This window comes from Chiloscyllium plagiosum, chromosome 39, assembly GCF_004010195.1.
Source record: "Chiloscyllium plagiosum isolate BGI_BamShark_2017 chromosome 39, ASM401019v2, whole genome shotgun sequence".
NCBI lineage: Eukaryota > Metazoa > Chordata > Chondrichthyes > Orectolobiformes > Hemiscylliidae > Chiloscyllium > Chiloscyllium plagiosum.
In genome coordinates, this window is record NC_057748.1 from 10,881,384 (window position 1) to 10,906,602 (window position 25,219).

General features: G+C 40.0%; 1 protein-coding gene across 4 annotated transcripts in view; it reads right to left on the reverse strand.

Annotated features, from left to right (window-relative positions):
• The window catches only part of gga1 (golgi-associated, gamma adaptin ear containing, ARF binding protein 1), a 119,577-nt gene that overhangs the window by 33,424 nt on the left and 60,934 nt on the right, over nt 1-25,219 (reverse strand). For 2 of the 4 annotated variants that reach the window (XM_043679760.1, XM_043679759.1), the window contains one exon: nt 30-114. In XM_043679760.1, the coding sequence (XP_043535695.1) occupies nt 30-114 (85 nt within the window). Of the gene's footprint in view, nt 1-29; nt 115-18,624; nt 18,770-18,825; nt 18,917-25,219 lie in introns of those variants that run through there. The other 2 variants (XM_043679761.1, XM_043679762.1) reach the window with 2 other exon arrangements.

Below are 25,219 nucleotides of genomic sequence, written 5' to 3' on the forward strand. Positions count from 1 at the left end.
AATTGTGCTGATTTTCATGAAGTACCTACCCTTCCAATTCCTTGTTCAGCTGGTCACAAAATTCTTGAATGTAGTTCCATTCCAGTTCTCGATTTAAAGGATTTGTGGCTTTATCTGTGTTGGAAACAAAATAAACACAGATTACTATAAATTCCAGATGATGAATCTTGCTATCATGATCCAGTCAGCTCTAGGCCTGGAAAATTACTATCACAAAATTTCTTTGACTTTGTTATGAAGACACTTCATGTTTAACACCACTTTGAGGACTTGAATTTTGAATGATTGTGGAAAATAGATCCATTTTGAGAAAATGCCTGGAATGGTTTCTTTAATACAAGTTAAAGCAAGCAGTCAATCTAAAATGTTAAAGTATATTTCCCAGATGGTTCAGCGAGTAAACTTATTTCCCAGCAAACTAGTCTTTAAAGTAAGGACTTTAGTTTCTGCTAGGTCTCTAGTTATTTTTCCCTCTTTTTCTTAAAAATATCATATTAAAATAACATTGATACTGCTGCATGAAAAAAATACATTGAATTGTTCAGCGTGCATTAATCAAGTGTAAGGAACAGGGATACTAGAGATGGATTCATTTAATAATCAGGTTAAAATATGATCATGATTGCAGATCGGGTGAAGTTTTGCTGCTGTGACATATTAGACACAGAGGTAATCTAGGTTGAATTCATCTGTAGCAACTGTGTGTAGATTAAGAAACTTTGGATCAAACTTGAAGAGCTCAAGTCCGAACTGCTGACATTTCGTCACATCAGGGAAGGGAAAAGTTACTTATACATTTTGATCCAGGATGCAGTCATACCCTTAGATTAGGTAATTCAACAATGGTCTGTGATTAAGGACAGGACTGCAAACGTAGGTCAGGAAGACATGGAGACCCAAGGAATAGGTCTCAAGGACCCTGTCTCTGCAACTGTCCAACAGGTGAGGTGTTTCCAGCCATGAGGACTGCAGAGAGGGTGAGCAATCTGACCATGACACAGTGATCCGAAGAACCATTCAAGTGGGAGAACAATTACTCTTCGGAGGGTCGGTGTGGACTGGTTGGTCCAAAGGGCCTGTTTCCACACTGTAGGGGACCTAATCAATGCCAAAGTTACGCTCATATCCTCAAGACCTTAGAGGAATTTGGATTAGAAGGGGAGGAGTTCGGTTGTCATCATCCAAATAGATATGAATGATATTGATAGGACTGGAAAAAAAGGTTTTGCTGAAAGACTGAACAGTTAGGAGACAAACTACAAAGCAGGACTTCCAAGGTAATAATCTTGGGAATATGACCCGAGTCAAAGCCCAGCTGACATATGGTAAATAAAGGAAATACATTAAATGTATAGCTTTAAGTCTGCTGAGGGAAAAATGGGTTTAATGTTATTGGAACACTAGTACTGGGACAGCAGGCATCTGTTCAGGTTAAATGGGCTTCACTTGAAAAGTGCTAGGTCTGGTGCCCTGGTGAATGGAATACTTGCGGCTGTAGAGAGTAATTTAAACAAATTGGAGGGGAGGATTCAGGAGGGGGGATCCATAGGTTCACAAAGCAAAAGGATATGGCAGCATTGCAGGGCAACTATTTTGATAATGATTCCTAGAATGAGTAAGAAGCAACAATTTATACATGCATAAAGACAAGCAGCAAATAGGGCCAAAAGTGGCAAAAGGGCAAAACGGGTGCTCTTAAATGCACATGGTATTCAATACAATAGAATTAAAATGATGGCACAAGTAAAGGTTAGTGGGTATAACCTTCTAGCCAATAGAGACATGGTTGCAAGGAGATCAAAGCTAAAAAATTAAATATTTAGAGGTATACGACTTTTCAGAAGTACTGGTAGAAGGGATGGGTTGTGGGGTAGCTTTGTTAGTATGAGACACAATTGTAAGAAATGATCTTGGACTGGATGATGTAGAACCCATGTTGGGGCGGGGAGAGGGGTGAGAACTAAGTGGGAAATTAAGACATTGGTAGGAACAATCTATAGGCCCCCCGCCAGTAGCAGTTCTGCTGGGAAAGAGAGAATACATCAGGAGATAATTATGACATTGAAAAGGCAGTATAATAATTATGGGTGACTTAAATCTTGTAGATCAAATAGGAAGCCATGAGAAAGAATTCATCGAGCATATATGAAGACAGTTTCTTAGAACAAAATGCAGTGGATTCAACCAAAGTTCAGGCTATTTTGGATACGGTGACATGTAATTAGGCAGGCCTAATAAAATGATCTCATAAAATATCCCCTATGGACCACAACAAGGAGAAATTTAGTATTCAGTTTGAAAGAGAGAAACAATTAAAAATAATTGTACTTACACCAGAGTGATTACATTGGGTTGAGGGCATAGTTGGCTGCAGCGGATTGGAAAAGGAGTTTAGCAAAAAAGATGGTTGAAGAACAATGGCAGACATCTAAGAAAATAGCATATGATTCACAGGAAAGATATAGTTTAGTGAGGCAGAAGGATTCTAGGAAGGAGGTAAACCAAGGAAGTTAAGGGCAGTAACAAACTGAAACAAAAACATATGATGTAGCAAAGAGCAGTGGCAAACCATAGCGTTGAGAAAATTTTAAAAGCCAACAAAGATGGCCTAAAAGTATCAATATGCTTCAAGGGCAAACTAGCAAGTAAAACAAAAACACAGATAAGAGCTTCTTTAAATATATAAAAATGGCCAAAATGAACATAGGCTCATTCTGTAATGAGCCTGAGGAAATAAGATCGGGAATGAGGAAACGACAAGAAGAATTGAATGAATATTTTGCATCAGTCTTCATGGTATATAACACTAATAGCATTCCAAAAGAATGCTATATTAAAAAAAAATCAAAGGACCAAAAGGACTGAACAAAAAAAAAATGTACTGGGAAACCTTATGGGGCTAAAGGCTGGTAAGTTCCCTAGACTTGATGGGTTGCATTCTAAGATTTCAAAAGAAGTAGCTACAGAGATACTGTGAGGCCTATTACTAAGCTTTCAAGAATCTTTGGATTCTGGAAAAGACCCAGAGAATTGGAAAACTACCAATGTAATACCCTTACTTCAAAAAGGGAGGGAGACAAAAGAAAAAGGTAACTAAGTCTGTTACCTTCACATCTTCTATGGGGAAATATTACAGGCTATTAAAAAAAATTCAAATAGTGAAGCATTTAGAAACACATGACATAAATCAGTTAAAAATCACACAACATCAAGTTATAGTCCAATAGGTTTATCTGGAAGTACTACCTTTTGGAGCACTGCTCCTTCATCAGGTAGCTGTGGAGCAGGATCATAAGACACAGAGTTTATAGCAAAAGACCACAGTGTCATGCAACTGAAGCAATATACTGAACAAATCTAGGATTGCTGTTAAGTCTTTCATCTTTTAGAATGGGTTATAGGTCCCAGTCCAACACCAACACCTCCACATCATGGCTACCATCGATACCACTGCTGGCTCAAAGTGGAGAGGATATCCAAGAAGATCATGCATATTGACACAGACATCACGCTTCTGCAGAAATGCAAGAAAGCAGGAAAGATTCGAAAAAGGATAATTGAAACCTGCAACCCATCCTAAAAGACGAAAGATTTAACAGCAATCTAGGTTTGTTCAATATATTGTTTCAGTTGCATGACACTGTGGTCTTTTACTATAAACTCTGTGGCTAATGAATCTACTCCACAGCCACTGAAATGGCTCCTTAACTATACTTACTTATAAAGAAAACACGACAAGATCAGAGAAGGCTGCTGTTACTCAAACTGACTAGCTTCGGCACAGCAAAGGTGAAAAGGGTGGAAAGTCAGGGCAAAAGTCAACTTGCGTCTTCAGCTTTATTATATGAGAAAAGCTACCGTCTTGCACACTATCACCTCCAAACACTGAAGTACCAACAAACTGTGGTATCGTTGACATTTAAAAAGATTTATTTCAAATGAGATATTCAACCTTTGAATACAATCACAAGACTGGCTGGCTTATGAAGATATAGCGACAACTGACAACATGCAAAATGTAACATTTTCTTATCTCGCTGGAAAACATTACTGTTTTTGCACTGAAGTGGTTTCTATCTGGGGTACATGGCTTTAGTGCAAGTCAGGGAAAGTTTTGCAAAGATTACAGACCTGATTGTTCAACCACCATCTGTGAAAATACAGACCATTGTCTAAAGTGAATAACTGGATAATCCTGGTTAAGTCTGAATATTATAAAAGTATTTTCGATTCAAGCATTGCCACACTTCAGGGGCTTCAGCACTAATAGTTCAGTACTCTAGAATGTTCCTACGATGACTTACAATCAGAGATATAAAGCACAGAAACAGACCCTTTGGTCCAACTCATTCATGCCGACCAGGTATCCTAAATTAATCCAGTCCCAGTTACAGCTCTTAACCCATATCCCTCTAAACAGTAATCTTTGAAAATTGGGGAGTTATGCTGGTATTCTATCCAACATTTTCCAAAGATTAGCTAATTCTTGCATGCAAATCGCTGTGCTTGTCTAAAACAAACTGATTACTGTTGGTCGAGAAGTGCTTTGAGACATTGAGAATTTAAAAGACACTTAGTAAATCAACAGTTCTTTCCTGATACTTGGCACAAGTACTAAATTCCTTTGCATTCATTTTTTTGGAAAACGGGGATAAAGACAAGTATTTTAACAATTTTTCTCTCGCATTATACAGCACCTTTTCAATATTAGAACAAATATACTACGCTTTACTGCTGATCTAAAACTTTCCAATGCAAAGCTTGCCATGCCTGTTTTGATTACTTCATTAGGTGAGAGAAACAACTTCACCAAAACTGACTCGAAACATTTCTGTTCAGCTGAACCCCTACAGAAATTGCAAAAATCAGATCAAAAAGCAATAATTAAAATCCCAAGGCTGAGTTTTAGTACTGGAGAGAAGTATCTGATCCATGGATTTAGATGCTGCAAAGAATAAAGGGGGAAGAGTGTACAGCAAATCTCAATGTCAACGTCTGAGAGTACAAACAAAATCTGGGAACTGTGTTAAGCGAAGACAGAATCTCCAACTCTAGGAGTGCCTTCCTATGCTGCATAAAATCTCAGATCAAGTCAGAACAAAAGTGATCAAAAGCAACCTTTTGTTTCACCCAATGTAGAAACAATTCAAAGTAAACAATGATTTCATAAATCCTGAGACTAAAACACTTTCATTTAAAAACAACTGGGGCAATATTTCAATCAATCAATACTGACATACAATGTTAAAGAAATGATTGCAATATGAAATTTCATGTTGCAGCACAAGAGGCCATTCAGCAGAGTGTACTGACTCATTGAAGAATCCCATTCAACTTTTTCCTTCTTACTCTAATGCCTATCAACTCACCATCATGGATACTGGTTAAATGATTAGTTTTTGCTTCCACCACTCTAGTTAGGAGGCCAATTCGTACATTACTACATAAACTTCCCTCACACCAGTCTTCAATGTACTGTTTATTAAACAAAACCTCTGACTCCACCTCCAACTCTATTTAAAGTAATTATCTTAATTTCCCTCTAAGTGGACAAGAACACCTCTCAAATTTTTCTTTTTCTGGCTGAAGAGCCCAATTTGTTCATAGCCTTTTGTACTACTGTAACTCGCAAGGTGGGGCATCAGCCTTGCGGCTCTTCCTTAGCTACACCTCAATGACTAAAGTCATAGTCATAGAGACGTACAGCATGGAAACAGACCCTTCGGTCCAACCCGTTCATGCCAACTAGATATCCCAACCCAATCTAGTCCCACATGCCAGCACCTGGCCCATATCCCTCCAAACCTTTCCTATTCATATACCCATCCAGATGCCTTTTAAATGTTGCAATTGTACTAACCTCCACCACTTCCTCTGGCAGCTCATTCCATACACGTACCACCCTCTCTGTGTGAAAAAGTTGCCCCTTAGGTCTCTTTTATATCTTTCCTCTCTCACCCTAAACCTATGTCCTCTAGTTCTGGACTCCCCCACCCCAGGGAAAAGACTTTGCCTATTTATCCTAACCATGCTCTTCATGATTTTATAAACCTCTATAAGATCACCCCTCAGCCTCCAACGCTCCAGAGAAGACAGCCCCAGCCGGTTCAGCTTCTCCCTCTACTCAAATCCTCCAACCCTTGTAAATCTTTTCTGAACCCTTTCAAGTTTCACAACATCTTTCCGATTGGAAGGAGACCAGAATTGCACACAATATTCCAACAGTGGCCTAACCAATGTCCTTTTACAGCCGCAACAAGACCTCCCAACTCTTGTACTCAATACTGACCAATAAAGAAAAGCATACCAAACGCCTTCTTCACTACCCTATCTACCTGCGACTCCACTCTCAAGGAGCTATGAATCTGCACTCCAAAGTCTCTTTGTTCAGCAACACTCCCTAGGACCTTACCATTAAAAGGTATAGAAGCCCTGCTAAGATTTGCTTTCCCAAAATGCAGTACCTTGCATTTATCTAAATTAGGCTCCATCTGCCACTTCTCAGCCTATTGGCCCATCTGGTCAAGATCCTGTTGTAATCCAAGATAACCCTCTTCGCTGTCCACTACACCTCCTATTTTGGTGTCATGTGCAAACTTACTAACTGTATGCTCGCATCCAAATCATTTATGTAAATGACAAAAAGTAGAGGACCCAGCACCGATCCTTGCGGCACTCCACTGGTCACAGGCCTCCAATCTGATAAACAACCCTCCACCACCACCGTCTGTCTTCTACCTTTGAGCCAATTCTATATCCAAATGGCTAGTTCACCCTGTATTCAGTGAGATCTAACCTTGCTAACCAGTCTCCCACAGGTAACCTTGTTGAACGCCTTACTGAAGTGCATATAGATCACATCTACCGCTCTGCCCTCATCAATCCTCTTTGTTACTTCCTCAAAAAACTCAATCAAGTTTGAGAGACATGATTTCTCATGCACAAAGCTATGCTGACTATCCCTAATCAGACTTTGCCTTTCCAAATACATGTACATCCTGTCCCTCAGGATCCCCTCCAACAGCTTGCCCACCACCAACGTCAGGCTCACTGGTCTATAGTTCCCTGGCTTGTCCTTACTACCTTTCTTAAACAGTGGTACCACGTTAGCCAACCTCCAGTCTTCCGGCACCTCACCTGTGACTATCGATGATACAAATATCTCAGCAAGATCTTACTGTTGAGATTGGGCAGAATGTTCAAGATGTAGTATGCGCCAAGCCATATATTGATACATATCTATTCAGAAACCAGTGTGTTAAGCTGCTCTGCGATTTCTTAAGTAAAACATGCTGCATATGGGTTTTCACACTAAGCACAATTTGTGATCTGTGAAACAGGCCAGGTTCATAATCCATCTAGGTTTTCTCACTCTAAACTTCCCTGATTTCCTCAGTGATCTTCGACTGACTCTACAGTCTCAGGAAGATAATTTTCCAAGAATAAAGTAGTTTTAAGGAATCTGTCCATCACATCAACCAATGAGCTAGCTGAGCAACTCCTCACTCATACGTGGGTGAATTAATTCTGACAGGCATGGTTACGTTTTGAGGGGGGAGTGTGTTGGGCAAATTGGGTGCGCGCGTATGTGTACCTTTGTGGAGAGGTTCTCTCACCTATGTCATTTGGAACCACTCCAATGAACACAAGAGATTGTGGTGCATAACTCACACAGGACTACAGTTCTTATTTTTGCGAATGTCTAATTCTATTTTGAAATCACAGTTGCATTGTTGCCTTTCATGATGTGTTTAATCTACTGTGTTGAACTTTATGATATCTACAGTGTCAATAATTCCGAGCAGTGGTTTCTAAGATATTGGAGAGCTTTGCAATGCTGCATCTATTGTGAAGAAGGTTCATCATATAATCTGGATTGTAAATTATTTTGGTTTCAGTGCTGTGAAGACTGAACTGCTTTTTTAAAAATGTCATTTGGACCAGTGAGTTGTGGACAGCATTTTAAAGAAGTCACATGACAAGTTAAATGACTCAACAAGCTACCTGGAGAGATAATTGCTGCTTAAGGTTAACTTGAGCTTTTATGACCAACAGTAGCAGATGATCACAGACCAGACGCAGATGGCAGTTCAGAAGGAAAACTCCATTCTAGTAGATGTGCTATCTGGTAGTCCCCAGTAGTTTATTGCTTAGAGTTCAATGAAAAAAAAATCAGTGTGTTAGCTTGGATGGGTGAGTGCCTCAGAGGGGGACAGACAGCATTAGAGAAAATCTCTATCTCTGTCAATGTTCAGAAAGTCACTGAAGGGAAATGCTTGAGTTCAGTAAGAAATTTTAAAATGAAAATAAGAGTGGTATCATAAAGAAGTTGAATGCATGTAAAGGATATCACTGGGAATAGGGTTCAATATTCCTTTTCTTTGTTTTATGTTAAGACCTTAACAAATAGTCTTTCTACATTTACAAAAATGTAATAAACTAATCTTTATAAGCTTGTGTGTGTGTAATGGGGTGACACAGTGGCTCATTGTTAGCACTGCTGCCTCAACAGCGCCAGAGATGCGGGCTCGATCGTCTGTGTGGAGTTTGCACATTCTCCCCTTGTCTGCGTGAGTTTCTTCCAGGTGTTCTTGTTTCCTCCCATAATCCAAAAATGTACAGGTTTGGTGAATTGGCCATGGGAAATTGCCCATAGTGTTCAGGGATGTGTAGGTTAGGGGCATTAGTCAGTCAATAGGCGAGGGGAATGGGTCTGGGTGGGTTACTCTTCTGAGGGTCAGTGTGTACTTGTTGGACTGAAGGGCCTGCTTCCACACTGTAGGGATTCTGTGATAATGTTCTTTTATTAAAAGTACATTGGCAGCCTTATAAATAATGTTTAGTGACAGGCCACCATAGCAACCAAATTGCTAAAATAAAATGTACGTCTATCAAACCAGGTTTGCCCACTACCCCTCACTTTTGATGATTGTACTTCCCTTAATGGGCTTTTGACATTAAAATAACTGCACAGAGGCTAACATCCCATCACCAAGTCATCCTTTATTTACTTGTGCACAGTACACTGGCTGTGGCCAGCCAGTTCGGAGTCAGAGTCTGAACTGAGGAGATTCTGAATCTCCCGTTATATTTTTTATTGTTTAAATTATTTTTCTAATCAACCTGTTCAGAAACATTATTACACCCCTCTGGAGTAGATGGGACTTGAACCCAGGCCTCCGGTTCCAGGGGCAGAGACACCACCACTGTGCCATAAAGGGCCCCCTCCTACTTAAACTGGTTAGTAGGGCTTCCTGATTGGGGTCATTAACCTGGGCCAATCAAGAATCTCAGTCATGATCGCCTGGCTCCAATCGCTTCAAACAAATTAAATCAATTGGAAAACATGGTTGATTTATTGACAATGGTTAATAGATTGAAAAAAAATACTGTCGATTATTTTATGATGTGAAAATAAAACAAAAATATTCAGTTGTGTGCAAAACCACTTCTGAATTACAAATAAAATCACGTTTCATTCTGGGATCGGATCTCCCCACTATTACCACTAGCTAGGATCTTAAAAGATTTAAAGAAAATATATCCAGAGTTCAGAAATCATATTTCCGTCATCTGTGTGTTACCTGAAAAGAAACAAAAAAAAAGGAAAAATTGAGGTCTATAGGAAAACAGCAGGGAAATAGCACAAGATAAACCATTCCTTTCGAGAACCAGCACAGACACAACAGGCCAAATGATGTTTTTCTGTGCTCCAACTGTTCTATACATCTCCAATTCTCAACTGCCTTTTTGTAAAATGAATGTAAGTATATGAAGATGTCCATTAGTTTCCACTGGCTGAATGGGTGTAAGAACTATAAAGATAACTTCTAAATGTTCCTGATCTCTACTTCACATACAGCTTTGGTCACAGCAGTAAGAGGTCTATCTTCAGTTCACACTTGTTTTTATCAGTCCTCTTGCTGATGCAACTGTAACATAACTGGCTTCATAAGAAAAGTAAATGTTAATTTGAGTTAGAGAGTTTAGGAAGCCTATAGGTTAATGCGACTTTCTTCAAGGTAATGCCTCAGCTAGAAGTTTAATTGTCAATCAGCACCTTGTTCCTTCTGTAGAGAATAAATTATTGCAATCAATTGAAATTTGGCATTCTTGCACTTGTCCTGATGAATGCAAGATTAAAATTTTTGACAACACGTCCTTTTAGCAATACTCAAATTTTGTACTGCAATAATAAACAGAAAACTAAATTAAAAGTTCAGAGGCAGATGCAAATTTCTACATATGATAGTAAGGTTTAATTTATGGAAATTGCTGTTTGGGCAATAACCAATGTCAAACAGCTCATATGCAGCACTACTGCAACACTGTAGATACTCACAGGACAAGACAAAGCTTATCTCAGGGGAAATAGGATCAGCTGTTTTAGATGTTTCAGCGATGTGTACAAAAACATTTTTTTCCACGTTTACACTAAGTGAGCTGCGCCACTGTACAGGAGTGATCTGCTATGGAGATCCCACAGGGATTTTAACTGCAAGTCAGCTGAATGCTATTTTGGGCTACTATCATCAGGTCATCTCAAAAGCATATTTCTTCAAAGTGAACTGATAAGTGGTCCTTTTATGTACACACAGTTATTAAGCAAAAACTTTAAAAATTGCTACTTAAAGTTTCCCCAATATTTTTTTCAAAAGTAAAGGAAGCACAATAGGAAGAACAAGGATGCAAACCCAACGTATTTGGGGCTCACCAACTTCAACCTGCCTCAAACCATTCCTGAAGAAGGGCTTATGCCCGAAACGTCGATTCTCCTGTTCCTTGGATGCTGCCTGACCTGCTGCGCTTTTCCAGCAACACATTTTCAGCTCTGATCTCCAGCATCTGCAGCCCTCACTTTCTCTCAAACCACTAGTCTCAACATGCAAGAGGGAAATGTCCTATTCAACTAATCATAATATTAGCAACAAGATGAATCATGAATGGCACAAGGCACTTGGATTGGCATGTCATTCTGGGATTCACTGAAAAACCTCATAATAAACTTCTCAAAACTCTATAATAAACTTCTGTTTCTTGAGTTATGGTCCTTTCTTAAATCCAGCCTCTCATCAAAGGCATATTATTCTACCCAAAGTTAAGCCATTCTCACACATTGAATTTACATGGCAATCCAGTATTGTGTCATTTAGTGACTGAAACCTTCGAGAATACCAACCGCCAATAAAATTTTGGTTTTCCACATATAATACTCCCAAAAACTTGTTGCTAGGCATTGAAACACATTACTTACATAGCATTGATGCTATGTAACATCACCTTAAAACTTGTTTATTGACAGTTACAATCAAATTACTACTGCAGCAATGTTGTGAAATAGTTTTGTTTTGTACCACACACTGCAGTTTTAGTGTAAATTGAGCCTAAATCCAGAGCAGGGCCTGACCTGAATGCAGTACTTTGGAGTAAACTCAAGCCTTGGCACTTTTGTTTAGAAGCCTGAAACCAAAGCCACTTTGCACCAATGCTGAACATGCAGTGTAACTACATCATCATCTAGTTTAGTAATCTGATCTACAAAACATAGCTTTATTGCATTTGGATAGTCATTCAATTTTACCTTAGCATAATTTGGTTTAGACTCAAGAAGATTGACTTTCAAGATCATGCTTTCAGAATTCACATGACTAAATTCGGAAATGTACACTCAAAATAAAACTAAATAGCTCTAGGATTCTACTGCCAGGATAACAGCCAGATTTTGCAATATATTATACGTGGGGCTGGCTCTAAGCTGCTCATTTTCTGACACCCAGATAAAACACTAAGAGCTAGTAATATATTTCTTGTAAAACATTCCTAAATTACCATGTCAATTTGCTCCGAGCACAAATTACAGACATGTAGCTAATCCAATGTCACTCCTGCTCAAAATACACTTTCCCAAGTCACACCCCATTCTTGATAAACTAGTTCTGTAATCTCATCACTCTGTTATTTTAACCTCTCATCATCCCTGGACAATCACAGCAAGATTTCCTTATTCTGGGAAGATAGGAACAGGAGTAGGCTATTCAGTCCTTTGAATATCCTTTAACACGCTGGCTTAAACAAAAAACAGATTTAAAATTATCAAATGATTTAGTGTCAACTGCTGCTTGTGGAAGAGTGTTCCAAACCTTTACCTTCCTTATGTGTAGAAGTGCTTACTAACATCACTCCTGAACCGCTTGCTTCTAATTTTTAGACTCTACCCTAGTACGAGAATCGTCAACTAATGGAAATAGTTTATCTTTACCTACCCTGTATTTTCTTAAAGACTTCAGTCAGATCAACTCTTAACTTTCTAAATTCTAAAGAAAACAGCTTTAATTTATATAATCGCTCCTCATAGCTCAACCCTGAAGCCCAGGTATCATTCTTATAAACCTGCAGTGTACTGCCTCCAAGGCCAATAAATCCTTCCTGTCCTTGTATTATAAAATTAAGACCATAAGACATAGGAGCAGAAATTAAGCCCATTGAATGGCAGAGCAGATTCAATCATGGCTGTTAAGCTTCTAAATCCCATTATACGCGTATCCCTTGATCCTCTTGACAATCAAGAACCTGTCTAACTCCATCTTAAACAGACTCAATGACCTGGCCTCCACAGCTTTCTGTAGCAGTGAATTCCATAGATTTTCCTTCTTATCTCTGTTCTAAAAGGTCTTCCCTTTACTCAAAGACTGTCCTCAGGTCCTAGTCCTACCAACGGAAACATATTCCCAACATCCACTCCTCTTTCACAAATATTATTAGTAAATATAATTAATCCGATATACTCTAATACACACTTTCCACCAGTGCAGTTGCATCACTAATATTAGAGAGACACTATTTCATATGCCCTGCAACACCAGCATTGAAAAATCATCTCCAATAAAAGCCACAGATTTGTCACCAATTTGTCACTCAAATCTTTAGCTGAACATTTTTAGCCATTTCAGAGTCTAGGAACATATGTGACTGTGGCAGCAAAAATCACCCAAGGAAAAAAAGATTTGCTTCCAAATGCAACCCAGTAAAAACTCTTGCTGCTGGACTGCAGGTTTCTGAAAGCCTACAAGCCACACCCTGATTTGCAACAAGTTCTGTTCATCCAACATCCCTACACTCACTGACCTATATGGGCCACAAGATGACAATATTTCTAAACTTAAAATCTTCATTTATAAATCCATTTTTGGCCTTGCCCCTTCCTAACCTTACGACAATTCAGATCTCTCTACATTACAATTTTAGACTCTTCAAACATTTTGACTTTAATTGCTCTTCCATTCACAGCCATGTCTTCAATTCCTACAGGTCTCAGTAGTACAATACAATACTGCATGGGAGCAAGCCCTTCGACCCCACTAAACCTGCGTCGATTCCTAATCCTTATTTAGACCCACTATTTCCCATTTGCAGTTCCTATCACTCTGTTCACCTCCATTCATGTGTTTATCAAGAAATGCCTTAAATGTTGTTAATGTGCTTGCTTCCACCACCTGCACTGGCAATGCATTTCAGGCACCCATTACCCTCTCCCCCTTCACTTGAGCCGATGCCCACTGGTAGTTGACCTTTTCATCCTGGGAAAAAGCCTCTACCTATGTACCCTATCTATGCCTCTCATATTTTGTAGACATGTATCAGGTCGTCCCTCGGCCTCTGTTTTCACTGGAAAGATAATTTGAGTTTATCAAATCTCTCCTCATAACTAAAGCCTTCCACACCAGGTAACCTCCTGGCAAACATTTTCTGCACCCTTTCCAAAGCATCCACATCCTTCTAATTGTGTGGCAACAAGAACTGCATGCAACATTTCAAAAGTGGCCTAAGTAAAGTTCTGTATAGCTGTAACATAACTTACCAACTTTTACATTCGATGCCCCAGTTGAAGGAGAGAATGCTGTATGCCTTCTTGACCACTTTATCCATCAGTGTTGCCACTTTCAGGCATGTACAGACCTCCGAAATTCCTACCCTAATATCTCCTTGTGTGGTATGGTGTCAAGTTTTATTTGACTGTTTTATACAGTTTTATCATGCAAGAGATGAATTACAAATGAAGAGTCTATTCAGCTGCAGCAGCCCAGATTAAATATTAAATCAAATGATTCATTGGCATTACAACATAATCATTGAGATGGGAATGCTGATCAAAGATCATTAACTTAACAGATTAACAGTTTTAGTCTCTCCATACGTGTTTCCTGACTTGCTGAGTATTTCCAGCTTGTCGTTTTTTTTTAATTTATGATAGAAGACAAACAAGGTGATTGTGGCCATTCCCTGTCTGACAATGTCCATGTTTTCTATGAGAGGACCATGAGTGCATACAGTTTCTAGTGAATTATGTTACAAGCTTCACAGATTATGTAAAATTGGTTGTCAGTGCGGTTATTGGTGCATTCTGGATTGTTCAGAAAGAGATGTCATCTGAAAAACACATTGAACAGCAGATGTTTTGTTTGGGTTTTGTGCATGGGGGCTGGTTAAGTATGACCTGTATTCTGCCTACAACAAATAACCCAAGGAGTATGCAGTTTGATCTACAAAGAAATAAATATAAATGAATTACCCATTTATTCCTCTATTAGACCCTGTGTTTTAATAGCTATTAAAACTATATGGTTTGAAATGATAAGATGGTGACAACTTGAAGTTCCCTTTTAATTTTAACATATGCAGTTAGAAAGCAACACTATTAATAAGGTACTTTTCTCAAGATATTTCAAAGTGCTTTACAGTAAATTCCACATGTTTTGATGCGTAGACACAGTTGTAATGTATAAAACACAGCAGCAAGTTTGCACAGCAAGCTCCCACAGCTAGCAGTGATAATAATCAGACATGTTTATTTTTGAAATGCTGATTGATCGATACGTATTGGCCAGGCCACTTGTGGTACTTCTCCTGCTCCTCTTTGAAATAGTGCCATGGATAATTCATTTCAACGCAAGCACCTGTAAGGACCTTGGTTCAAAGTCTTATTTGAAAGTCAGCACATCTAGCAGTATCTCTTGGCACTACACTGAAAATTTGGTCTTAATTTAGTTGTCAAACCCTTGAACAGGATTTAAATCTAGAACTTTGCATTTCAAAAAGGAGTGCATGCAATCAGCTCCCTTAAAGTAAATAACCCTAAGGCACTTCACAGGAATATTTTGAAGCAGAATTTGCCATTGCACAACACAAAATAGGTTCAAGGGCAAGTGGCCAGTAGCTTGGTCACAGCAATATGTTTTACGGAGTATCGCAAATGGGTAAAGACAAAATATAAGAAATAGGGGCCATTCAGCCTATTAAGCCTGCACAAACAGTCAATAATATTGTGGCTAATCTGACAGAGCTTTAACTCCACTTTCCTGCCTGTCCCTCATTACTCTTGGTTCCCTTGTCAATCAGAACATTTATCTAGCTCAGACTGGAATGTATTCAATCAACCAGCCTCCAATGCTCTCTGGAGGTCAGAACTGCAAAGACTGATTGTCTGAAAGCAGAATTGTTTCCTCATCACCACCTTAAATGGGAAACTTTTTATTTTGAAACTGTGGCCTTAGCTCTAAAATTCCCTCATAAAAGGAAAACAACCTTGCAACATCTACTATGTCAAGCCTCCTCAGAATCTGACATTTCAAGAAGATCGCTTCTCACTCTCCCAAACTTCAATGAGTATAGATCCAAACTTTCAACACCAGACAACATCCTCATCACAGGAATGTGTCGAGTGAGCTGCTGCCAATGCAAGAATCTCTCCTTAAGCAGAAGGATCAAAACTACACATCATACCCCAGAGTTCACAAATTAAGGCTGGTTGCCACAAATATGGATCCAATGAATAGAGAGGGATAGGATGAAAACAAAATCCTGAAGAAACTCAGCAGCTCTAGCAACATTTATGGAAAGAGAAACAGAATTAATATATGAGCCCAACTTGACTCTTCCTTGGAACTGAGAGGGGTAAAAGGTTTACTTTTGCACTCATTACATTTTGTCGAAGATCTTTATTTTGCACTCATCAGGACAATTCATAAGAAATACCAAAGAAAATAACACTTAACACACATGAAAGGTCTAACATAAATGCAGTTGTTCCCTCTTTGTATTTCTTACAAACAATGAATGCAAGGGAGAAGCTTGACAAAACACCTTTTTGTTCAGCAATACTCAAGTTCTAAATGACCAAACAATTATAGGTAGACTTTTAGTGAGAAACCTACAGCTCATGTACACGGCAGCCGGAGTACACAGAAATGGGCTGATCTCTTGTAAAAGCACCATTCCCTGGTCCACAATGCATAAACATGTCAAATTGTTGAACAAGGGCTTCAGGATCATGTAGCATCCTCGTGATGATGTTAGAGCTGCTCTTTGCTGGGGAAGAGTTAAGGAGAAAGTGATAGTGAGGCAGAAGCTGAAATTTAGCCACAATAATGTGTTATAAACACATGGAAAGAAATTTGTGGAGTGGACTGACAAGCATCAGAGTTAGAGCTCATGGAATATACTCACTCATTATCTGAGAGGGATGGGATTTCCTGCAGGTAACAAAATAATGTGGATACCTCTCCTGCATACCGCGAAGAACCATGCAATGTTTACTGACAAAACAATGAGGATAAAAATTAGACCAACCACGCAGATCCACAGGGAGCAAATTGGTCGGGAGAACCGAGAGGCAAATCACCAGCTGAGAAACTTCAGAGTGCTTCAGTGTAGAGACACCTGGGTGTCCTCGGGTATGAATCACAGAAAGCTATATGCAGGTACAGCACGTAATAAGGAAGACAATTTGAATTTTGGCATTTGCTTCTAAAGGAATGGAGTATAAAAGTGGGGAAGTATTGCTGTACCTGTCCAAGGCTTTAGTGAGACCATGCCTGGAGTAATTTTACAGTTCTGGTCCCCTTCAGGAAGGATGTAGTTGAATTCAAGGGAGTTCAAAGGTGATTCACGAGATTAATTATAGAGGTGAGGGATTTATTTTATGATGAGAGATTGAACAGTTTAGGCCTATACTCACTAGAGTTTAGAAGAATGAGAGCAGATCTAATTGAAGAATACAAGGTGCTGAAAGGAATTAACAAAGTAGATGTAGAGGGGAGATTTCCCCTTGTGGGACAACCTAGAATGAGGTCATACTTCAAGGTAAGGGCTGATAAATTTAAAACAGAGATGAGGAAAAATTGCTTCTCTCAAAGGGCTGGTAAAGTGCAGTCTTCCAAAAACACAAGAGCATGTGACCATGAGAGACAGAAGTAGGCCCTTCAGCCCCTTGAGCCTGTTCTGCCACTTTACAGGATTGTGGCTCATCCAAAAACTTAAGCCTACTTTCCTGGCCAATCCCCAAGGTGTAGTAGACTATGAACCAAGTGGAGGTAAATGGGAATAACATAGCTTGGTGCTTGCGGGTCAGCAGAGACATATGGGCCAAAGGAGCTGTTTCTATGCCGTACGACATTATAACACTAAGGCTATCATGTAACTGTAAGGATGCCTGATCATATACAAACAAACCAGGTACAATGCAGCACAGGAATAGGTCTTCCAAGCCTACATTGACACATTTTGCCCTTCCATACTAAAATTGTCTTCACTTATGGAATCTGTATCCCTTTATTCCCTTCCTATTCATGTATTTGTCAAGGTGCTTCTTGAATATTGCTGTTGGGTCTGCTTCCACCTTTGGCAGCACATTCCAGGCACTTACCACGCTTTGAGTGAAAAACTTGACTCGCACATCTCTTTTAAACCCCATACCCAGCATCTTGAACGTGTATCATCTTGTAATTGACCCCTTGACCCTGGGAAAACAACTCATACTTTCCACTCCAACCATGCCATTCACAATCCTATAAACTTCCATCAGGTCACCCCTCAACCTCCTGCATACCAGTGAAAACAAACCCAGTCTTTCCAACTTTTCTTCATTAGGTAAAATCCCACATACCAAGCAAAATCCTGGTAAACCTTCTTTATATCTACTCCAAAAGCATCCACATCATTCTGGAAGTGTGGCAAAATATAGTCAAAAATTGTCACTCTGGAAAAGCACAGCAGGTCAGGCAGCATCCAAGGACAGGAGAGTCGACATTCCTGATGAAGGATATATGCCTGAAACGTCAACTCTCATATTCCACAGATGCTTGTGACCTGCTGCGTTTTTCCAACATCACATTTTTTGACTCTGACTCTCCAACATCTACAGTCCTCACTTTCGCCTGATAAAACATAATGTTGAGTCTTGAAGCAGTACAAAGAAGCTGAAGTCTGGTGACAGCCTGTCTTGAACCCAAGCTCATGGGTGTCAATATAAAGACAGAATTAAAGCCAGCTCCAGATACTAGACGTAAAGTGCTACTGAAGCCAGATCCATTCATAAAGAGACAGGAGCGGAAGTCCCGCCCAGCGCCTCCTTGATTGGCGAATGACGCAAAGCAAACTGGCCGGCTATTGGTCGATGAACATGTCAATCATCACCACTTCCTGCCCATTTCCACACCCCCTAGTCCTTCCAAATCCACATAAAACAACCAACAATTGCCGCCGCGGGCACGAAAATAAAAAGGACATTTTTAAAAGAGTGAAGCTTCAAAGCACGTTTTAAATGTCCGCTCCTGGAGATGTACCCACCCTCCATGAGCCGAAATCTGCCTTCTAGAATGTTCTGAGGCGAGTTCTACAAGGTTGTGGGCCCCGCGTTTAATTTTCACGAGAAAAATATAAAAGCGGCCCAATGCCAGTCTGTGTCCTACCCCAGCCCCCGAAAATAAACGTGTTTATTTATTGTCAGTCTGTGCGGCGGGTGTTTTATTTTCTGCCGCTCACACTCACTCAGTCTCGACTCCAAACTCTCCTCCTCCGGCGGCGCCGCCATCTTGGATCTGACTTCAACTTCTCTCCTCCCGCCGACAGGTGGCGCTGGCTCTTAAAGGGGCAGCCACCTTCGCTGCTGCTGTTAAAGGGCCAGGCACCCTCACTGATGCTCTGAAACGACCAGGCGCTCACGCTTCTGCTCTTAAAGAAATATACACCTTCTCTGCAGCTGTTAAAGGACCAGGCACGCTCGCTACTGTTCTGCAAAGATCAGGCACCATTGCTGCACTTAAAGGAGCAGGCACTCTCACTGTTGCTGTTAAAGGGCTACGCACTCTCAATGCTGCTCTGACCGAGGCAGAGCAATTAAACCTGTTGGACTATAACCTGGTGTTGTGTGATTTTTAACTCTGAACGAGGCAGACACCTTCACTGCTGCTGTAAAAGGAGTAAGCACCTTCATTGTTATAAAAAGGCCCGGCACTACTGCTGCTCTTAAAGGAGCAGATGCCCTCACTGTTCTTAGAGGAGTAGGGACCTTCACTGCTACTGTTAATGGGACAGTCATCTTAAAGAGTAGGCATCTTCACGCCACATTTAGTGTCATCGCCTCATTGCTGCTCTTAAAGAAGTAGACAGCTTCACAGCTGCTCTGTCAGGAGTACAAAGTTAAAAATCACACAACACCAGGTTATAGTCCAACAGGTTTAATTGGACATGATTGATGATGCCGGTGTTGGACAGGGGTGTACAAAGTTGTGTGATTTTTAGGTTTAATTGGAAGCACACTAGGTTTCGGAGCGACGCTCCTTCACCCGAAAGCTAGTGTGCTTCCAATTAAACCTGTTGGACTTTAACCCGGTGTTGTGTGATTTTTAACTTTGTACACCCCAGTCCAACACCGGCATCTCTAAATCCTGTCAGGAGTAGGCATCTTCACGACAGTTCTTAAAGAGGCAGGTACTCTCACTTGTCTTGCACAGTAGGCACTGTGGCTGCTGCTTTTAAAGGGACAGGCACCCTTACTGCTACTCTTAAAGGAAGTGGCACCCTTAATGCCGCTCTGAAAGAGGTAGGCATCTCACTACTCCTTTTATACTAGCAATGACTATCCTGGGGATGATTGACTACAGTGTTGAGAGTGTGTGGCTGGAAAAGCACAGCAGGTCAGGGAGCAACCAAGGAGCAGAAGGATTGATGTTTTGAGCATAAATATAGATGGAGGCACAGGGCTAACGTCACCAGATGAGCCTTCCAGAAGTTCATGCTAACGATCTGAGAGGTTTCGCCATTTCAATGAACAGTAAAAAAAATGGACTGCTGAATTCGAAGAAGGTAGCTCACCACCTAAGTTCCTGCAATTATTTTTTCTTCTACTGACGTCGAAGTCTGGCGTGTAGCAGAAACCTCTGAAGTTCAATGCTGTGAATGACGCCAATCATCGTGTGTGCAGTGTAGCTAAGGGAGAACATTGCTTACCATCATCTTCTCAAGGGCAGCTAGGAGTGTGCACCCAGAAGGATTAAGCAGTAATATTTGGAAATGAACACACCAGTCACGCTGGGGCACTGTTGTAAGGTATACAAAACAAACTTTCCTGGTTTTTCCTTCTGGACAATAAATGCTCACCTAGTTGGCAACCCCCACATCCTGTGAAAGAGTTTTTAAAAATGCAATTCATTGATTTGTTCAAAAAGTTGCTGGAGAAACTCATCAGGTCTGATAGCAGCATCTGTGAAGAGAGAGACCGAGTTGACATTTCGTGTCCAATGTGACTGTTCAGAAAAGCAGAGTCCCTGCTCTGAAAACATTAACTCTGTTTCTCTTTGCACAGACGCTGCTGCCAGATCTGCTCAGTATAACCAGGGCTTTCTGTTTTTAGTTCAGATTTCAAGCATCCACACCTTTTATTTAAGTCCTTAATAAACCTAGTGATTCCTAAAAAGAATCTGGAATTTCATAATCTGCCACTGATTGTTAATGATGTAGTTCAATGGTATCCTTGCTTGGTGTGGCCCATGTGTAACTCCAGATCCACAGTAATGGATCCACACACACCTCTGAAGTGGTTTAGTGAACCACTCAGTTCAAGAACATTTACAGATGGGCAACAAATATTGGCCATTCAGTGATGATCATGTCCCATGAAAGAATGAAAACACATGCAAACACTGAACAAACTCAGCAACTCTTCCCATCTGCCTCTAGCAGCACCTTCCCAAACCCACTATCTAGAGCACAAGGACAAGAGACATATTAGTAAGATCGAGATCTGCACATTCTCCTCCAAACCACACACTGTCCTGATTGAAAACAATATCGCTGTCCTTAAGTGCTGCAGCATCCAAATCCAAACCTCGCTCCTACATGTCACTATGGGTCAATCTGTCCCACATGGACTGCAGCAGGTTAAGAAAGCGACTCATCATCACCTTCTCAAGGGCAAATGGGAATGAACAGAAACTATGTCTCTTTTGAGCAATGTTTCAGTTCTGTCCTAACAAGTAATTATTTGTTAATTAGGTAATATCATTGTCAGAGTGACAGCTTAGCAGAGTGATGCACTCTCCCCTCTGAGAAATTCAAGCAGTCAGTGTCAGAGTTGAATCAATTATCAAGTTTATCATGTTGGTACAGCGCTCAGGTCATGCAGCATTGCCTTTCTGGAGAAGCAACATTAAGGTTGTGTCCACTTGCATTATCCATAGTTTGAGCCTTGCATAGTTCAGTGACAGCTTCCTTACTTAAGCAAAGTTATTTCAGACCTTGAACCTCAGTAAAATTCTTATATCAATATACACACACACAGAGATCAATAATGTACAAGATATTGGGATAGTACAGGAAGTCGGGGTCAAAGCAGATGATCATATTGAAAGGGCACAGCAGGCTCGAAGGACCAAACTGCCTTCTCTGCTCCCATTCCTTATGTTCAGATGCATTGAAAATGTAGCACCAATTTCATTGAAACTGATGGGCCAAAAAGCCTTTCTCTGTTATGGTTTCTATGCTCATCTATTTCTAAATTATTCTTCCATCAAAAGATTTGCAACCAAATAGTTGTTTATGTCATTAGGATACCCTAAATTATTTCAAACCTAATGAACTTCATTGTTGTTTAATTGAACTTCAGCTTTACAGCCAATTTGCACACAGCAAAGTCCACAAATATTATTACATGAAATGACTAGTTAGACTGTTTTAATAGCATTGGTTGAGGGAAAACATCTTGACCAGGACACTAGGGAGAAACATCTTTGTTCTCCTTCAAATGTATATCATGGAATCATTTTAACATCTGATTTAGCAGATAGGTAGTAGAGACCTTGCTTTAACATTTCAGCTGAATGGTTGCTAATCTATCAAACTTAATATGCAATGAAGTTTGGGATTTTTAAAAAAATGCTTTTTTCTCTCTAAAGGTGAGGATAATGTCACTGCTGACTGTGTGTAACAAAGAGATGACAAATCTTATTTTACAGTTTCACCACTGCAAATATTTGCTGTCCTCTGGTTGGAAGTGATTGACATCTGCTATGTCATTTATCTATTTGTGCGCTTAATCTGTAAGAACCTTTAATAAACAAAGGGGATTATTTTGTCAAATTTCATTACCTCTTTTACTGGGGTGAACTATGACCTACAGACTTTCTATCACATTAACTAAAACAGGACAAGCAAGGTCATATAAGGAGCTGTACCAGGGCTTACAGCATGACTGCTCATCATCCCAACTGATGGCATGCAATGATTTAGACAACCTAGCCAGATATATTTACACCTGTTCATCAGATTTCTAAAACATTCTTTTAGGAGATGTGGACATCTCTAAGTTGAGGTAACATCTGTGCTCATCTCTAATTGCCCTGGAGGTCGGAGAGTCATAGAGAAGTACAGCATAGAAACAGACCCTTCGGTCCAACTAATCCATGCTGACCAGATATCCTAACCTAATCTAGTCTCATTTGCCAGCACTTCTGCATGAAAAAGTTGCCCCTTAAGTCACTTTTGTATCTTTCCTTTCTCACCCTAAACCTATGCCCTCTAGTTCTGGACTGACCCACCCCAGGGAAAAGACTTTATGTATTTATCCTATCCATGCCCCTCATGATTTTATAAACTTCTATGAGGTCACCCCTCAGCTTCCAACGCTCCAGGGTAAACATCCCAGTCTATTCAGCCTCTCCCTATAGTTCAAATCCTCCAACCCTGGCAACATCTTTGTAAATCTTTTCAACTGCTTTCTTGAACTGCTACCATCCTTGGGGTGTAAATTCACCCATGGTGCTGTTAGGGAATTTCAGCATTTTGACCCACCACAGTGAAGGAACAGCCATATAGTTCCAAATCAGGTGTGCAACCTGGAAGGGAACTTGCAAGTGTTGGCGTTACCACACATCTCCTGTGGTAGAGATTGCAGATTTAGGAGGTGTTATTAAAGAGGTCTTGGTTATTTGCTGTAGTGCATTTGTAGATGGTACAGCTACCCTGTGGTGAGCTTTTAATCACCTGTCCTAATTTAATCTTCTGTAGTTTGTCAGATTATACTGCCATGAGTCAGGGAGGGGTATTTTTTTTTGTTACTATGTTGGAGGTGCTGTTGACATAGAATCATTGGACATAAGAACAGGAGTAGACCATTCAGCCACTAAGCCTGTTCTATCATTCAATGAGATCATGGCTGATCCGTGGCCTAACTCCATATATTTTAATATCTTTGCTTAACAAAAGATTATCTATCTCAGATTTAAAATTAATAAGTGATCGTGCATCAACTGTCATTTATGGAAGAGAGTTCAAAACTTCTATTACACTTTGTAAGATGTAGCATATTTCTAATTTCTCTTTTCTAACTCTGTTGGAAGTTTGGCATTTGACCTTACTTCCTTTTGTAACAGAATAATGTTTGTATGTGCCAATCACAGACCGGTACTAAAATAAGTTGAGTCATTGACAAGCAATGACATGCAATTATTTCCTATCTTTGATATCACAGCGATAGGACTTTAGCAATAACTATGGTTACAGGCAACTGTAGCAAATATTGCAAATTTGAGTTAATCTATTACTAATTTACAGCAGCCAGATCTGGACAGAAATAATGGGAACATGTGAGAAACAGCATATCTGAAGTCAGTTCTTCTGAAACCATGAAGGGCCAGCTTCTGTTAGTACCATATTTGTTTATATCCTGTGTCTTATAACTCAGTGTTGGCCGTACTTTTAATATTAGCAATCTCATTCACACGTTGATACTATTTATTCCCCATTAATAATTATTTCTGTTCATGAGTAATAGGAATAGTAATTAGGAATAAACATACATCATGAGTGTTAGATGTACAAGGCACCGTGTTTTACCACCTTACCTTTTAGTATGAAAGCTGTTGGTTCACCTCCTGATCCAGATGCTACATTCAGACAAAGCTGAGGCTTAACTATAGTTCTGTTGGAGATGCTGTTGTTTGTTAAACTGAGGACCTGTCTGCCCTCATACTTGGTCATAAAAGTTCCCATGGCACCACTTCAAAGAAAAGCATTGTCACAATGCTGTTTGTGGGAGCTTGAGGTGACCAATTTGGCCTCTGTTGTTCCCTACCTTACAGCTACACTTCAAAACTACTTTTTTCAAAACTAGTTCTTCATCACTCATTCAGTAGTGAAATACTTGGAGGTTGTGAGACATGCTAAGTAAATGTTTAATAGTGTTTCAAACTGCAATTAATACACAAATTCAAGCACTAACAGTTAGGGATTTGCCCCTGGAGAGGGGGTGTGTGATTTCTGTTGATACACTTGAGTCTTTCCTGACTGACAGGCAATTCGGGTGCTCCTCCTACAACTAGTTTTAAATTTTAAGTTTAGTTTGTGGAGTTGGCTTTGTCCAGTGTTTCTTTAAGAGACTATTTCCTATTAATGTTGTCTAATCTGGTTTGATTTCTTATTTGGTTATTCAAAAGAATACAACAACAGGACTAACCTGTAGTTATGGCCGAGTGGTTAAGGTAATGGATTTGGAATCCATTGGTGTGATTCAGTGCAGGCTTGAATTACATAGAACATAGAACATTACAGTGCAATACAGCCCCTTCAGCCCTCGATGTTGCGCTGCCCTGTCACACTAATCTGAAGCCCATCCCACCTACACTATTCCATGTATGTCCATATGCCTGTCCAATAGCAACTTAAATGCACTTAAACTTGGCAAATCTACTACCGTTGCAGGCAAAACATTCCATACCCTTTCTACTCTCTGAGTAAAGAAACTACCTCTGACATCTGTCTTAACCTATCTCCCCTCACTTTAAAGTTGTGTCCCCTCGTGTTTGCTGTTCCCATACTCGGAAAAAGGCTCTCCCTGTCCACCCTATCTAACCCTCTGATTATCTTGTATGTCTCTATTAAGTCACCT